The sequence below is a fragment of the Lissotriton helveticus genome, chromosome 8 (assembly GCF_964261635.1).
Source record: "Lissotriton helveticus chromosome 8, aLisHel1.1, whole genome shotgun sequence".
In the NCBI taxonomy this organism is placed as follows: Eukaryota; Metazoa; Chordata; class Amphibia; order Caudata; family Salamandridae; genus Lissotriton; species Lissotriton helveticus.
Genome location: NC_136069.1, coordinates 841,760,382 through 841,778,164, shown reverse-complemented (window position 1 = coordinate 841,778,164; position 17,783 = coordinate 841,760,382). Strand labels below are relative to the sequence as shown.

At 44.6% G+C, this 17,783-nt stretch overlaps 1 protein-coding gene across 1 annotated transcript in view; it reads right to left on the bottom strand.

The window, feature by feature from the left end:
- Positions 1 to 17,783, bottom strand: part of PHKA2 (phosphorylase kinase regulatory subunit alpha 2) — a 779,558-nt gene that overhangs the window by 508,892 nt on the left and 252,883 nt on the right. The window contains exon 14 of the mRNA XM_078657648.1: positions 2,583 to 2,661. Coding sequence (XP_078513774.1) covers positions 2,583 to 2,661 — 79 coding nt within the window. The remainder of the gene's footprint in view (positions 1 to 2,582; positions 2,662 to 17,783) is intronic.

The following is a 17,783-nucleotide window of genomic DNA, read 5'->3' as shown; positions in this document are numbered from 1 at the left end:
CCGGGAGCGCTCCAGGACAAAAATATATATATATATATATATATATATATATATATATATATATATATACAAATAGTATTACATAAATATACAATATAGGATTCATTATAAAATAGAAATTAGCTAATAAAAAACCTATGAAATTCACTGAAAAAACCATAGGTTTCACACCAGTTATAGTTAGGAATTAGCATTTAAAAAACCTATGAAATTCACTGAAAAAACCATAGGTTTCACACCAGTTATAGTTAGCTGGAAATTTTACTCGCATAAAACCATAGAAATTCCCACGTTATAGTTAGTTGGACTCACTATAACTTGCGCGTGCAATGCACTGCTGATGACGTCACATATTACATCACTCATGACATGGTCAGTGACATCACTCATGACATCACTGATGACACCATCCTTGTGACAGAGTGACAGACCTCCTTTCACTGTAATGTAACCCTTGAAACACATATTCAAAAATAGAAACAAAATTTTTCAAAAAAATGGAGATACCCATACCAGTTACAACAACCAATTCAATAATTCCACCATCTATATACACATCCACTCATTCACCAACAGTTCTATATAGTCACTCATACATATACTCACTCATCATATGTAGTGATACACCTATACATCCTCTTACACACCGACAGTCATCCAAAAGATACTCTCACACATACTCACACATGTAAATAAACTATTAAACATCCATTTATTTGCATATACAGCTATACACACACTACCACTTTACTTCTAAGGAAACTTACACATACTTACTCTTTTAAACAATCACTGATAGAAACACATACTAATTTAAACAGGAACTCTTACAATCCCTCACTCTCACATATACTCACTTATATACATCAATATTCACATATACTAGATTAAAACATATGTAGTTACTGATAAAGACACTAGTGAGACAGTCATTAACTCACTAACACACACATATACACACTCATCCACCCATACAGTCCTGCACATATGCTGTCTTCAAAACACATACAAAGAGAGAGTCAGTCATTCATGCATGTATGTGCTAAGTAATACCCCCATCAAACCATACAAACACTCATACTGATACTAAGAAAAACATCTAATAACCCATATACATACACATGTAGCTACTCACCAACCCATGCAGTCACTTATACACAAAGTGAAACACTAATACATATATTTAAATATTTAAACATTACTCTCTAATATATGTATTCACTAAGATACACTTAATAAACCAGTTAACCACTCAATTTTTTTTTTTTAAAACCATCCATGTAAACACTTATTTAAACATTTATTCTTCCATCAACTTTTACATATACATATATAACACATATTTATTTTTCAGAAAGACACACATTCACTGGATGGTGTCATCAGTGATGTCATGACTGATGTCACTGACCATGTCATGAGTGATGTAATATGTGACGTCATCAGCAGTGCATTGCACGCGCAAGTTATAGTGAGTCCAACTAACTATAACGTGGGAATTTCATTGGTTTTATGCGAGTAAAATTTCCAGCTAACTATAACTGGTGTCAAACCTATGGTTTTTTCAGTGAATATATATATATATATATATATATATATATATATTACAAAATCAACAGACATAATATAGGGTGGCTCTTAAAAAATCCTTTGTTTTTTGTAATGTTCCTGAGCCAACAGTGGCCTCGGGGTCCCCATCCCCTGGGGCCAAAACATATATGTTAAGAGGAAAGGGGCACACAGTCCTCTCCCCGGGCCAATGGTGGCCCCAGGATTTCATCCTCCAGGGTCAAAACATATGTGTTAAGGGGAGGGGGCACCCCCCAAGCCTTAATAAGCCCTGGGGACCCTAACCCCTACGTGCAAAAATTAAATCAAGAGGGAAGGGTGGCCGTGTGCCCCCCCCCTTATTTGACATATGGACCGTAAGATAGGGTCCTTGAAGCCACCTTGAGGCTCAGGAAGGGGGGACCACGCGCATCCTCACCAAAAGGAACATTTCGCAGTGCCCCCCAGGTCCTGCCCACCCCAGGGGTTTAGTTAAACAGCGCAAATTCACAGCAAAATTGCCTAGTGACACCTTTGCTCATGGCCTCTTCCTGGTTCCCTATTGAATACCATTGTCTTGTATTCCTTCACCACCCTTCCATTCATTCATGCAATTGTTTGCAGTTAGTTTTTTCTATATATTGTCTTTTCTATTTTCTTTAGTATTTTCCAATTGCATTTTGCCTCAAAGAATACAGCTACAATCCAATCTCATTTTTGATTCATCATCTGTTAGCGCACTTGACATTTGTGTGTGTCTTTAATAAGGCATTTAACTCCAGGCTCTTCCCTTTATTCCACACCTTATTATTTTACTGTTTAAAATGTTCTCTTTCTTGAAATAATTTGCAGGACATTCAGAGCTTTGCCAGTACCAGCAACATCTAATTGGCGTACATATAATTGCAGTCCACTCATTACCATAGGCAGATGCGTACCCCTTTTTCTCAGTGTGTTTATCTTGACATGTACATACATAAACAAATTGCATTCACAATTGATTCTAAACACTCTACATAAATAAACAAACAAACCTTGCACCACAACATCTGGTTTGAACGCTGTTGAAAATCTTCTGTTTAAAGGATCAATTTCACCAGGAGCTAGAAATCCCTTTAGGAAACATGGAAAGAAATAGGTTAAACCAATGTCACGTAAGCAAATCCATTCCTGCTCTTAAACCAATCTCCGATTTTAGACATTTAAAGGGTGACATTCAATAGCTGGAAAATAATGGGATGGATTACATTCTTTATATCATATTTCAAAAGATAATATTTAATATGGCTTTGCCTTTGTGTATGCATACAAGCAAATATAGAAGTAAAGAAAATAATCAACAGATTTGGGTTCACACCACCCTATGAATCTATAATCACCTGGGTGTCCGTTTTGGCAAGCAGATATAAAGTTGTGCATGTATTGTAGTTTAAGTGCAGTTACCAGATATTCAAATTAACCGCAAAATAACTAGTGATTATAAATACAATTTTCACTATTCATATAGGTAACACCACAAACTGGTGCTCTCATCTCCCAATGTAGTGGCATTTGTTTCATCGACTTCTAAAGGATGTATGGCAAAGCATGGTACGCATGCAAATGTTAGGTGCTAAATGTACTGGATGAAAAATGAGGGCCCAATTCACAAAGGTAAATCTACTCCGATACTGAGCTGTTCACTTTTTTGCTATGAATCATTTCTAAGTGGTGATTTATACCTAGGTGTAGACTTAAACGTTTCCACCCTCTTCAATGAGGGTGGAGTCTCCTGCATCTGAATTTATGTGTGAGTGTAAAATTACTATTAGTTACTTTCCAACTGTTTGTAGAGATCTGCACACCAAGACAGAGAATTCCCTAATGGAAAGTATTCAAAAATTTTATAAAGTTTATTTTTATTTAAAAAAATAAAATAAATAAAATGAATTTAAAGTACAATAAAAATGCTAAATAATTTTCAACAAATAATATTAACCAATGAGGGGCGCTAGAGGGCGCACGGCAAGATGGCCGCACTTATGTGAGGCTCTGCCAGACTGAGCACACATCCTTTTAAAATCCGCCACATCCTGCTTCTGCCACCTAATCATTCGATGGCTGCTTGAATTTGACAACTTGCGGTGCTGCTTTGAGCCGTTCCCGGTCGTCGGAGCCCTGCGGACATTGTCGCGTCGTTCCCCTGCCGAGATCTCTGCCTCGTGACGCCCGGGGCTGGCCTGTGACTGCCGCACCCGCCTGGAGCCTGGCGTGGGTGGAGCGGTCTGGCGGCAAGTGGAGCTGTGCCCCGGAGGCGTGAGGGTGCTGCCGTTCTTGCTGGATTGGAGCAGGAGACTATTCTGACGGCGTGTGGCGACTCTGTCCTCCGGAGCTGTGCCGGCTGGCTGTGACGGGTTGCGGCATCCGCCTGAGCTGGTGGCGGTGGTGGGGCAGCGGCCTAGGGGAGGCCGGGGCTGCGGAGGCGGCGCTGGGCTGGACTGGGCTGCGCCGTGCGAGCTGCGCTCAGCGGGGGCGGAGGATGGTCCGGAGCGGCTGGCCGGCTGGGTGAGTGCGGCCCCTCTTGAGCTTGATGCACTCACGATCGGCTGCGCTAAGGGGCCCCTTGAAGAACGATATGATTTGGACATTGCCGGTGAATGGGGGCCGGGCAGTGAAGGACATTGGGGCCTAGTCCTGGTCGCCATTGATTGGCCTGTGAGAGTGACCGCCCGGCGTAGGGATCTTCGCTAACAAAGGGTACTAGGGCCGACTGTTACTTCAGACTTCTGGTAACTAGCTCTGGAGGTGTGCCATCTCTCCCCTTGCGCTATAGCATTCCAGCACGTGGCGCTCTGTCTCTAGCTGCTTGGCATTGACTTTCAACTACCAGTTCTGTCGCCATTACAGTGGCCCGGATACATTTGGCTTTAGTTTTTCCTAGACTGTTGGCGACATGGGCAGACCTGAGCGGAACCAACCAAAGCTCAATTTTGATGCGCGCAAGACTGCAATGTCCTCTTCACAAGCTCCATCCGACGCTGAGACTGCGGGAGCACCGGGGGGCGCGCCGAATTTGGAGGCCACACTCATAGCTATGCAGAAAACATTGCAGTCTATTGAGGGAAACATGGAGGCAGTGAACCACAGACTGGATCACATGTCCACGCAGTTTGACAGGCAGAACGAGAGGATAGGTGAGGTGTAGCAGAGGGTGTCAGCTACGGAGGATGGTCTCGCCACTGTGACTGATAAAGTATTTAGCATGGAGCGGGTGTTGGCAGTTATCCAGGCTAAAAATGAGGAGTTGGAGGGGCGGTCCCGACGCAACAACATCCGCGTCACGGGGCTGCCGGAGTCCACGAATGTTGGCAGGATGGAAGACTTTATGGAGCGATTATTTGTGGAAATATTTGGGTCTGACCAACTGTCTTGAGTGTTCATTGTTGAACGTGCGCACCGCTCCTTAGCGAAACGGCCAGTACCTGGTGCGCCGCCCCGCCCCATCATTGCTCGTATCCTAAACTACAAAGACAGAGATGTACTGCTACGCTTGGCACATGAAAAGGGCACCATAGATTACCAAGGTAGCAAATTGGAGTTTTTCCCTGATTTTACTGTGGCTGTGCAAACAGCGCGGAAAGAATTCAATGGGGTGAAACAACTCCTCCGGGCAGAGGACATACCGTATGCCATGTTGTATCCTGCTCGGCTGCGGATAGGAGCGCCATCGGATAATAACATTTTCACGTCACCGAAAGCTGCCATGGATTATGCTAAAAAACAGAAGCAGCTCAAGCGCGACTCTGCTGTGGCGCAGGAGGGAGATGGTGAGCTGAATGAAGACAACTGACTGTACTCCTGAGCATACCGCATTGTCTGACGATCTCCGGAACCTTTTCAAGTTGGAACTGCTTACCTTCACTGTACTACTCACCTTACTTGCACTGGAACATTACATGACTTATGCACTGTTGGAGTTGTGGCTTTGTAAGATTCAAAATTGTAATTGTGCTCTAATGCTTATGTGCACTACTGATGGTATTGCGGACCTTCGGCACTGTTGGGGATAATTTCTTATGTGACCCTCAGTTTGAGACTATGATATTATACTTTCATGTCGTGGTGATGGTGTTAAAGAGTGAACGCACTGTTGAGTTCATGCCCTCTGAGAACCAAAGTTTGACGTTAACTGCTTCCCTTCACTGTACTACTCACCTTACTTGCGCTGGATCATTACACGGCTTATGCACTGTTGGGGTTGTGGCTTTGTACGTTTTAAAGGTGAAATTGTGATATTATGCTGCTGTGCACTGCTGATGGTATTGCGAAGCTTATGCACTGTTGGGGATGATTTCTTATACGGCCCTCAATTTGAGACTATGATATTATACTTCCATGTTGTTGTGATGGCATTGTGGAATGAGTGCTGTTGTTCTTCACTGTACTGTTGATTTTTGCTTGCACTGGGCCATTACGAGTCTTCTGCACTGCTGGGGTTATGGCCTTGTGAGACTCACAGTTGGAAATTATGCTATAAATACTTATGTGCTATTATGATAATGTTGCAGAACTTATGCACAGCTGGCGTTAATGCCCTCGGAGACCCACAGTTTAGGTTTGTGCTATTCTGATTATGTGACGTTGAGATGGTGCTGCAGAGAATGTGCACTGTTGAGATAATATGTTATGAGAACCAAAGTTTGAAATTGTGATTGTATGCCTTTGTGGGATTGAAGTGATAATGTGTTGCTGGCTGCGTGGCGCATGGCCTCTACGTCCGGGAGGTTTTGAAGACACGGCTGTGGTGATACATAGACATATGGTGGTAGAGGTGGGTTGTCCATACTTGGGGCTTAGTCATCTCCCGTTTTTACATTCACGGGAGTTCCACGCCTCTTTGCCCCCACATATGGGAGTACCCCACAATCGATTTGGTGTTGGGTTGGGGATGGGGAGTTTGGGGGGTTGGAGACGGCTTTGGCAGGTTGGGGGAGCTGAAGTGGGTGGGGGGTTGGTGGGGGAGGTGCGGGGAATTCAGGGTTGGGTTGGAGCTACAGCTACAATGGGTAGGGGTTTGAAGGGGTGGACTGTGGGATTGAGGCCTTCTGGCTAACATACTTTTTGGTCCTCATGGGGGCTACTGCATGTACCTCTTTGATTTGGCGCTGTAAGCTCAGTGTTAGGAATTGGAAGGTGGATTTGATAGCTCTGTTTAAGGGAATAAATACTGGAGGGACGTCTGGATAGGGGAGGCAGGGTTACTTGGGTCACCTGGAATGTTCGGGGGCTGAACCGACCACAAAAGACCAGGCAGGTACTGGCATACTTGAACAGGCATGGAGTGCAGGTGGTCTTCCTTCAGGAAACTCACCTTCAAGGACGGGCAGCAGAGACAGTGGCCAGGCAAGGGGCGGGCACTAGGTTGGCGACAACATACTCCTCTTATGCTCGTGGGGTCATGATACTGATTAAGAAGAACGTACCGTTTGTGACTCTCCACGAGGACATTGATACAGAAGGTCGCTATATTATTCTACATGGCAAACTATGTGGTAGGCTCATCACAATGGTCAATGTTTATGGTCCGAATATTGATGACCCTGAGTTTTATGTTACCCTATGGAACAAAGTGTATGCTCTACCTCCCTCGGCAATTGTGTGTGGCGGGGATATGAATGTGACGTTGGATGGCGCGCTAGATAGAAAGGATGACCGACATTACACAGCTAAGAGAGCAGTTGGAGCGGTGCGGGACGGTATGCATGGTCTTGGCTTGGTGGATGTGTGGCGTCTGGGACATCCGGGGGCAAAAGAGGGTACCTGTTACACATCGGCGCATGATACCTGGTCGCGTCTGGATTACTGGTTTGTGACGAAAGATGTAAGCGGTTGGATGATGAGGGTGGAGCATTTGCCTTGCACGTTGTCGGATCATGCACCTGTGCTTATGGAGGTATGGATGCCATTGCATACTCCTGCGCCTTTTTCGTGGCGCTTGCCACCTGGGGCCTTATCAGATCAGGTGATGCGTGAAAGCGTAAGAGACATGATCGAGGAATATTTTGTCAGGAATGTTGGCTCTGTGAATGACATGTGTACTGTCTGGGAGGCCTTCAAGGTGACGGTGCGTGGGGAGTGTATCGGTTTGCAGGCAGGTGTGCTCAAATCGTTGAGGGACTCCATGAACAACTGGAGCATGAGCTGACTAGCCTGGAACGGCAACTTGAGCTGCAACCGGCCGAATCCCTACTGGCTGCAATACGGTCGAAGGTTACTGAGTATAACGAATTGGCCGAGCAGGAGGTTACATTTTTATCCAAGCGCACTAGGGCACGGTATTATGGAGAGGGTGGACGTCCGGGGAGAGGGCTGGCAGATAGAATCAGGGAACCCTGGGCCAGGCACTGCGGAGTACAGGAAATTAAGGATGGGGATACTACTGTGACGGATGCGGATGGCATATTAAATTGTTTTGTGCACTATTATGAGCAAATGCACGGGCATAGGGAGACGGCTGGGGAGGATGAGATAGCGCAATATTTGGAGGACATCGCGTTGATCTGGCTGTCCAAAGGGCAACAAGATTTCTCAATGCATCACATCACGGAGGGGGAGCTCAGGGATGCGATTGCGGCTCTACCGAACGGCAAAGCGGCAGGCACGGATGGTTTGCCGTCTGAATTTTATAAGGAGTATGTGGACTTACTTTTGCCCCATCTGGCGACAGTCCTGGAAGAGGCCTTAGAGCAGGGATGGCTTCCAGCGACGATGCGAGAGGCTCTACTGATGGCCCTTCCGAAGCCAGGTAAGCCACAGGATCAATGTGAGTCCTATCGCCCTCTGTCTCTGATGAATACGGATGTAAAGATTCTCGCCAAAGTGCTCGCAACGCGTCTACGTCTGATATTACCCATTATGGTGCTGCCGGACCAGTCCGGATTTGCTCCCCTCTGTTCCACGACACATAACCTGAGAGCTTTGTTTGCGGTTCTCCATCTACTTAAACCGGAACTTGCTGCAGTGGCAGTGCTGCTAGACGCTGCAAAAGCGTTTGATTCCGTTACTTGGCGTTATATGATAGCGGTGTTGCATCGCATGGGAGTGCCCTTTGTCTTCACGTCCTGGGTCACCCTGCTATACACAGATCCGATTGCACGGGTGAGGGTTAATGGTCGTGTGTCAGCACCCTTCTCTGTACAGAGAGGGACGAGGCAGGGTTGCCCACTCTCGCCCTTATTGTTTGCCATCGTTTTAGAACCCCTAGCCTATATTTTGCGGCAGAGACAAGCGGCCTCAGCGTTACGTTTTCATCCCCGGTCACTCGCGGTTTCCATGTACGCAGACAACATGGTCTTGTATGTGCGAGAACCTGCTAGGTATCTGGAAGGTGTAATTCGGGAATATATCCGATTTGAACACTTCTCTGGTCTATCCATTAATTGGGATAAATCCATACCTCTAACGGACGTCACGCAGCCATTCCCGTTGGAATTCCCATTGGCGTGGGCCACGGAATCTGTTAGATACCTGAGGATCTGGGTGCACAGAGATACCCAAGAGATAATCCGAGCTAATTATGGAGTGGCTATTTCAAAACTGGAAAATCAGGTGGCCCGATGGATTTGTCTGCCGCTCTCCTTTGCTGACCGGGTTGCTCTGATCAAAATGGTGGTCCTACCTAAGTTCCTGTATTATTTAGTTAATATTCCTCTTACCCTGACATCTCACTTTTTTGCACAGCTTCAGTCTTTGTTAATCACTTTGGCCTGTGGGGGGGAAGAAACCACGTGTGAAGTGGGACACTCTGACCAAGCCCTATGAACTGGGCGGTTTTGCTGTACCGGATATGCGGTTGTACTATCTATGCGCTCAGACGCATTTTGCCTCCTACTGGATTTCGGCGCCACCGTATACGCCTCATGTGGCGCTTGAGGCAGGAGCAGTGTATCCGCTACCCTTAAAGGCGATGATAGTGAATGCGCACTCGGTGTATGAGAAGGGTGAAGTGGACACGGTGCAATGTACTTCTAAAGCTTGGAGGGAGCTGGGCAAACGTTCAAACAGGCTACCGCTGTATGCGCCAGCCATGCCCTTGCTGCATCATGCTGATATCTCAGTGTCGAGCGAAGTGGGGGCTTTGCAGCTGTTGCAAGGTGCTGGGGTGCACACCATGGGAGATACTTTTCCGGCTGCCCAGTTTCTTCCTTTACAAAATTGGAACGGGTGGCTCATGGGACCATGGCTACTTTTATTTATGTCCGGTTGCGGGCTGCGGTACGCGATTTATATTCCTCTTTCCCTGCAGAGCCACCTGTGCTGGGTGCACTACAGTTGCTATATACGACGACTAATCGGGTGAAATTAGTCTCAAGGTTGTACCGCGCGTCACAGGAGGATGAGGGAGGAGTAAGTGCGGCTGCGAGAACCAGGTGGGATGCATGTTTGCCTGAACCTCTGACGGATGATGAATGGCCCGAATGCTGTTCTATGACTGGCAACTTCGCAGCTAATGGTAATTTTTGACTCATACACTATAAATTTTTGCAGCAATGGTACTATACACCGGCACAACTGGCCAAGTATGATCTCCGTGATTCGGCTGTCTGCTCGCGATGTGGGATGGATGAAGCTGATTTTATGCACTTGGCATGGGGGTGCGCGCGTGCATTTGAGTTTTGGACGGATGTGACGGCATCGTTATCTGAAATTACATCAGTGGAGATTGCGAACGACCCGCGCATATGTTTGCTTGGTATGGCCTCTGGTGTACCGGTGGGAATGAGATGATTTGTGATCTTAGCGTTGCAGATTGCCAAGCGCAGAGTGGCAGTTTGTTGGAATGGAAGGCGGGCACCCGATGTTAAAACCTGGTTACAAGACTTGGCGTATTGCCGTGATCAGATGACTTGCTATTATGAGGAACTCCCTTCTGCCTCGCGCCCACGCGATGTTTGGGGCCCATACACTGCCTATATACTGTCCAAACTCACTGATGAGCCACGCTACCTCTCTTTGCAATGCCTGGTTGTTGCTATCCAGCCACTGTAGGCTTGAGTGAAGCCCTCTACCTTGTTGTTAGGGTGGTACTTGTCACGCCTGTATTATTGTGTGGCGTAACGCTGACATGCTGGACTCTGGTACCACTCAATCCCGCATTCATGCCCTTGTATTATGCTATTTCCTTACCTTAGGCATTTCGTCATTGTACGGAATGAGACTGATGCCACACCAGAAATATACCGGACGTCGACGTATTCCTCAACCTAGCTGTCCACTGTTCTATTTCACACTGTTCACTGTCCTGCTCAAAACCCTGGGGGTGTTCAATAATACGGTTGTTTCTATCGTTTGTACAAAACTAAGACTGTTTGTATCTTCTATATTAGATATGCAGGATACGGATATATTATTTTGATGTGGTTACGCCGCCAGACCATTGGTTATTGGCTGAAAGGCTGTGTAACGCTGCTTGGATGTATATGCCTTTGACTACTTTGCGGCCGGCCCTTATTGGGTTGTAGGCCTGATGCTGTGTTCTTGCATTATGGTACAATAAAGGTCTTAAAAAAAAAAAATAATAATAATAATATTAACCAATGTCTACTTAATGCAAAAGACACAACAGACTACTCCAAAATGTGTTTTATCTTTTAAATTAATTTAAATATATTGACACATTTGTAAATATTACTTTTTAGACAATACTTTAAAATTAAAATAGCTTACCCTCACCTCTCACATTTTTAATTTCATTTGTAACAAATGTGGTGTTAAGTTATGTTTTTAATAAACTACAATAACTGTTAGAGTCTTAAAACTGTTAACAAATGTAATTTAATACCATAAAATATGTGCATCATTACATTTTACAAAGTAACATAAAATATATTTAATTTTTTTTTAAATATCTTTCTTCTCTCTCTAGGAAAATCAGTCCATAATTAACATATACCAACAAGTTGCAATTAAAACGAACTTTACTAGTACTGAGCAGACAATTGTGTATTTATTATGAAAATCACACAAAAAGCCCAACCTGCTTTGACCTCACAGAGTCTTCATGTTATAACACAATAATGCTGTTTCACTGTTTATCTTCATTCACAGCGTTGCATGTCATTTCCCCTTTCTTTTCATAGTATTCTTTGGAAATGTTCCAGCTTAACGACATGTTCACCTCAAAGTGCCAATTGTGTTAAATAAATACCATAGCATTCATTTGTCAATTGTACCCAGGAGATATTTTCAATTTTAAATGGTATTTGTCTAATTGTTAGCACTTACACTTTGTTATCTGAAGTGTACAATAGTTCATCTTTAGAATTTCATCCCAATGTACATGCTTTATTTAATATTTAACTTCTGTGAGTTAAAGCTCAAAGAGAGTTTCATTAAAGCTCAAAGACAGTTTCACACTTGATCTACCATCCTAGCCTATAATGGCCTCTCCTCGGTTATATAGACTTTATCTATAACCTGTTAATTTCCAAGACATGGTGTATACTGCAAGCTGTTATGTGCATTGCTATATTTCCAAGGGTGCGTGTATTTGTTATCTAGATTTCTATCACCATGACACATTCTGCTTCAATATCATTGCTTCAATTGGGTACTCACATTTTCATCAGTTTCTTTGACGCTATGTGTGAGTTTCCAAGCAAGAGTTGTTGAAGAGTAATGTGTATCTGAAACAAAGAGCTCATTTGATACTTTTTCCCTGGTCTAAGTGCACATGGAGCTCTTTCTCATTGTCCATTTGGGGCAATTGCCTTAAGTAAAATGATAGACCGTGATTCCTGGTGGTAGAGTTTCCTTTCCTTGTCTCTGTCTATTTCAGTTTTTTTAGTTTGGTCAATAGCCTAGTACTTTATTGCTTACCAATTCCTAGTGTGACATTACTCCATGGGTTTTGCCACAACAAAACTCTTATCATTTCTGTTCACTACTATTTTGTTTTCGAGTATTCTTTTTATTAAATGGCAGTTTGCTATGTCTAAGTACTTCAGGTAGCAGGGACATATATCACAAATTTAATTTTTGCATAACATCCAGTTTGATGGATGGTTCTTGGAAGCCCTGCATGTGTTTCAAACAGTTTTTTTATTTCATCTTATTTTGTAGCCTTTGTAATTTGTACATTTCCCAAATCCTTTCTTTAATAATAAAGTTGATCATTTTTAACTTAAAAATGACTGTGGTTTACATTGCCCTTCAAGCTTTTAGCTCTCCTGTATGTTATTACTGGTGCACCCCAATATGCTAAAGATGAATGAATCACTTTTCAAGATCCCCAATGTTTAATCAAGGTCCTTATTTAATTTTTGGCTTTCCGTGAATGTGGCATATCATTCTGATTTTGCCATCAACTGTTTCACCCCTCTGTTTATTTTGCATCTTTAAAACTATCTGTCTTTTGCTGCAGCTTTATTCAAAACATTCTGGATCATTTTCTTGGTGTATTTTCTTGCTTCAAGGCTTCTAATAGTGTTCAGTGTTTTATAATTTCCCTTCTACGGAGCAGTTACTTTTAATTCTGAAATTTTTCCATGGGGGGTACTCCACTTTATAGCTTCTTTGTGAAACGTGTCAGCATGTAGGAATGAGTTGGATAATGTCTCTGTGGAGTGTGGTTTGGATCATTCCTTGTTCTACATAGAGCCTTGTATCTAGGAAAGTTACCTAAAATTGACAGGTTTGAATTGTATGAGTTCAATGAATACAAAGAGGAAGTTTGTTTCAGAAAAGCAAAAACATTATGACCTCCATAAACAATATGACATAAACATTTTGACCCCCTATCCCGCTGGTTTTCTCCTAGGGTTTAGGGGGGGTCATAATTATTTTCTTCTGTCCCGCACCACAATGTTATTCCTGGCAGTGTCGTGCTGGGGAAAAAGGTATTTCATGGTCCCGCTTAAATAGGGTGGGTGGTGTATTGTCCTTCCTCAGACAGTACATACTCCATCGGGCAGTCGGATGATGCTTTCTATCGACGGAAGAGTTACTTACCTTCGGTAACGATATATTTGGTAGAGACACAGTCTATCCGCAGATTCCTTAACTTAGAATATCTCCCCAGTCGTCAGACTGGATCCGGAAAATCTTTTTTCCCCAGCAATACCTGTGCACGCCGGGAGGTGGCGTCGCTGGGCGTCGTCCACGGAAGTGACACCAATAGAGCCATATAAGCCCCTCCCGGCGTGCTGTTGTCAGTTTTTTATAGGAAACTTTTCCGCGCCACAACGTGGAGCCATGCAAAAAACTACGATAGCACAGGAACAGTATGTGTTAAAAAAGAATAAAATCACTGAAAAAGCACCCAGTCCCGGAGGGGCTGAAGGGAGCTCAGAGAGTACTTGCTGCGAGCAAGGGCCCAACAGATTGCCAAGCCATGCCCCACCTCGAGGGGGCAACAACAGCGACACAAAAGATATGACAAGCGAGGCACAGCTTGTCACCACAGAAGGGAAATTAAAAAAACACAATATTGAAGCAACATGTTGCAAGACAAGGGACTAGAATTGAACGACCACTAGAAAGTTTACCACACACATACTCTAGAGATTGAAGAACTGTAGCATCAAGAGAACCCAACCCAACCGATTGCCAGAGAAAGGAGGCGGCATATGTGTGGGTGGTGGGAGGAGATTAAAAACAGAATAACTCCATGCGAGTAGCACAGGAGGAAAAACATGAGAAGGTAGTAAAAATTATAGACCAAAACCACCTTAAAACGTGGACGGAGTGGAGAGCCAAAGGGCGCGAAAGCTGCCAAAGAAAGGTGCGAGAGCACGCCACCAACCAAACACTAGGACGGAAGATAGTCCGAAGGGCCCTATGTAGAACAACACACCCAACCCCACAGTGATGTGTGAGAGCACACCCCCGGAAGACCAAGGCCACCAGAAAGAGGGAGGCTTGGTGGAAAGACACCATATGAAAAGGTCTTCGCAGAGTGGGGAGGATGGGAGGGCGTTAAGGAATCTGCGGCTAGACGTGTCTCTACCAGATATATTGTTACCGAAGGTAAGTAACTCTTCCATCTGATAGAGATATCTAGCTTCAGATTCCTTAACATTGAATAGATACCAAAGCCATACCCCATAGGAGGAGGGTCTGCGAAACAAACACCAAGTTCCAAGAGAACATATTCGTCAAGAGGCTGACGAAAAAACGGTGGAAACCGCAATGCCAGGACAACAGGCATCAGACCCATGACCCACCTTAAGGAGCATGAACAAGGGATGGTAAAGACACCAAATCCGATAATGGTCGGTATGAGACCTCTCACGCCCAGACATAGACTAAAGAAAAACAGAACTAGAAAGTTCTGTACCAACGTAAAAAACAATGCAGCGAGACCTTCAAAGAAGGATCCATGCATTGGTCTCTATAACCCAAGAGGAACGAAGTACCAAGGGTCAAAACAACATGACAACAGTAGAGCATACCGCCTGAACACACACCACAGTGGAAGCCACAAGAAATGGGACAGTCGGGACTGTAGGCCCAAGAACCGGAGCCGCAGCATGAGGCCCGTGGGTGGATGAAAAAACACCTTCATGTGTACTGCCTAGGACATGTGACAACAGTGGCAGGGCCGAGCCGAGAGCCTAGTGGCAACAGAGACAGAGGACCCACCATTTGGTCAAAAGCTCAGGAGGTAGGCATGCAGTCTGCAAGGCTATTAAACACACAGAGGACACTATCATGATGGAAAGAGTAAGCAAGAATGTCTGGCACTAAGGCAAAAAAGACTTAGCATGCGCGAGCACCCCAGTGGCATGTAGATTCCACGATATACAGACAAGAAACAGGAATATTGACACGCGTACGTGGAGTGACTAAATCCTAAATAGTGGAATAATGCAAGCGGCACCACGGCACTGGTGTGCTGCATAACAGTTAAGAATGCAGAAAAATAGCAGGCCCCGAGGGGGAAGAATCATGGTCTCCTGTGAGACAGCGGAAACATAGACCACAAGACTGTCCATAAAGGATAGAAAGAAGGCACAGACAGAAGCCTGGCGCCAAAGCCTACACCGCCAAAGACAGACAGCATCTACCAAAATGGAGAATGTCGAGAAGAATACACACATAGTAATGCCACCTAAAGAAGCACCTGTGTCATAATGAGAGTAAAAACTCACACCCAGAACATCAGGGGTGGAGCACAGATCCAGAGGCCGAAAGGCATAGACCAGAGACACTCCTTGAGAACTAGGAATATGCACAGGACAGGAAGGGACAAACCGGACCCAGTGTCCTGCAAGAAGCAAGGAACCAGAGACCGTTCCAGGGAAGACCTGCTCCCCCCCCCCCCCCGGGGCGCATGTCCACCGTTAGACAGGCAAGACGTGCACAGCGAGTTTGTAGAAACACACCAGGGTGACAAAACCCCCTACGGAGGCGGGATGTATTACGGACCAACCGTAGACAACCAATGGTAACCCTTGGCGAGAAACCAATCCTATGGAACTCACCAGAGGAGACATCCTACAACAGTAGGAAGAGTCAACCTGCACCAAAGTTCCTGGGCAAAGAAGAGTAGCAATATGATGGCCAACAAATACCCCACATTGGGTAAGGCACAACCCTACAAAAGAAGGGTCCCTCTTGAGACAAGCTCGTAGGCAGAGGATCAAAAGAAAGGTAAACACAGCTTAACCAGCTGTACCAGAATAAATAAACAACGCGGCTGAGAAGCCACACAACCCAGAACATCTGCGGCCCACGACGGGTAACAGAAAAGAGATACATATAAAGGAGGCGCCTGACCGCCGAATCAGCATGAGCGTCAAAAAGAGTGACCCCATTAAATGGTATATCTTTTTAAGGGTGTGCACCCGTTACAACGAAACTTTTACAACGCATGCTTTTACAACGCAATTTTTACAACGCATGATCCATTACAACGAATACCATTACAACGCATTTTTTTACAACGCATATACCTTTACAACGCATACCATTACAACGTAAGTATAGGTAAGTAGGGTTTTTGGGTAAAGGGGTATTTTTAGGGTTCAGGGCTAGGTATGGGTTTTTGGGTAAAGGGGTATTTTTAGGGTTCAGGGCTAGGTTTGGGTTTTTGGGTAAAGGGGTATTTTTAGGGTTCAGGGCTAGGTTTGGGTAAAGGGGTATTTTTAGGGTTCAGGACTAGGTATGGGTTTTTGGGTAAAGGGGTATTTTTAGGGTTCAGGGCTAGGTTTGGGTTTTTGGGTAAAGGGGTATTTTTAGGGTTCAGGGCTAGGTATGGGTTTTTGGGTAAAGGGGTATTTTTAGGGTTCAGGGCTAGGTATGGGTTTTTGGGTAACGGGGTATTTTTAGGGTTCAGGGCTAGGTTTGGGTATTTGGGTAAAGGGGTATTTTTAGGGTTCAGGGCTAGGTTTGGGTTTTTGGGTAAAGGGGTATTTTTAGGGTTCAGGGCTAGGTATGGGTTTTTGGGTAAAGGGGTATTTTTAGGGTTCAGGGCTAGGTTTGGGTTTTTGGGTAAAGGGGTATTTTTAGGGTTCAGGGCTAGGTTTGGGTTTTTGGGTAAAGGGGTATTTTTAGGGTTCAGGGCTAGGTATGGGTTTTTGGGTAAAGGGGTATTTTTAGGGTTCAGGGCTAGGTTTGGGTTTTTGGGTAAAGGGGTATTTTTAGGGTTCAGGGCTAGGTTTGGGTTTTTGGGTAAAGGGGTATTTTTAGGGTTCAGGGCTAGGTATGGGTTTTGGGGTAAAGGGGTATTTTTAAAAATTTAATTACATTTAAAAAAAGTAAATTTAATTAAAATTAAATAAAATTAAAATTATATTAAATTTAATAACTTACATTTTTTAAAAAAATTATATACTTACCTATACTTACGTTGTAATGGTATGCGTTGTAAAGGTATATGCGTTGTAAAAAAATGCGTTGGGATGGTATTCGTTGTAATGGATCCTGCGTTGTAAAAGTTGCGTTGTAAAAGCATGCGTTGTAATAGTATGCGTTATAACGTCATACATCCCTTTTTAAGCCGCTCCTGAACATGCTCTGGGAAAACCCCATCACGCAACCAGGCGTGGCGGCGTATGGCAATCGACCTGGCCATAGTACGACCCACAGTGTCTGTGGTGGCCATGGCAGACCGAATTGAAAAGTGCACCATATCATGGCCATCACTGATTTGGCGGGCCAGATCGGCACGAGAGATCCCCGGCAAGGAGTGGAGGAGCCGGTCAACAGCGTCCTGAAGAGAAAATGTAGCCCGAGCAAATACACACAACGTGTTG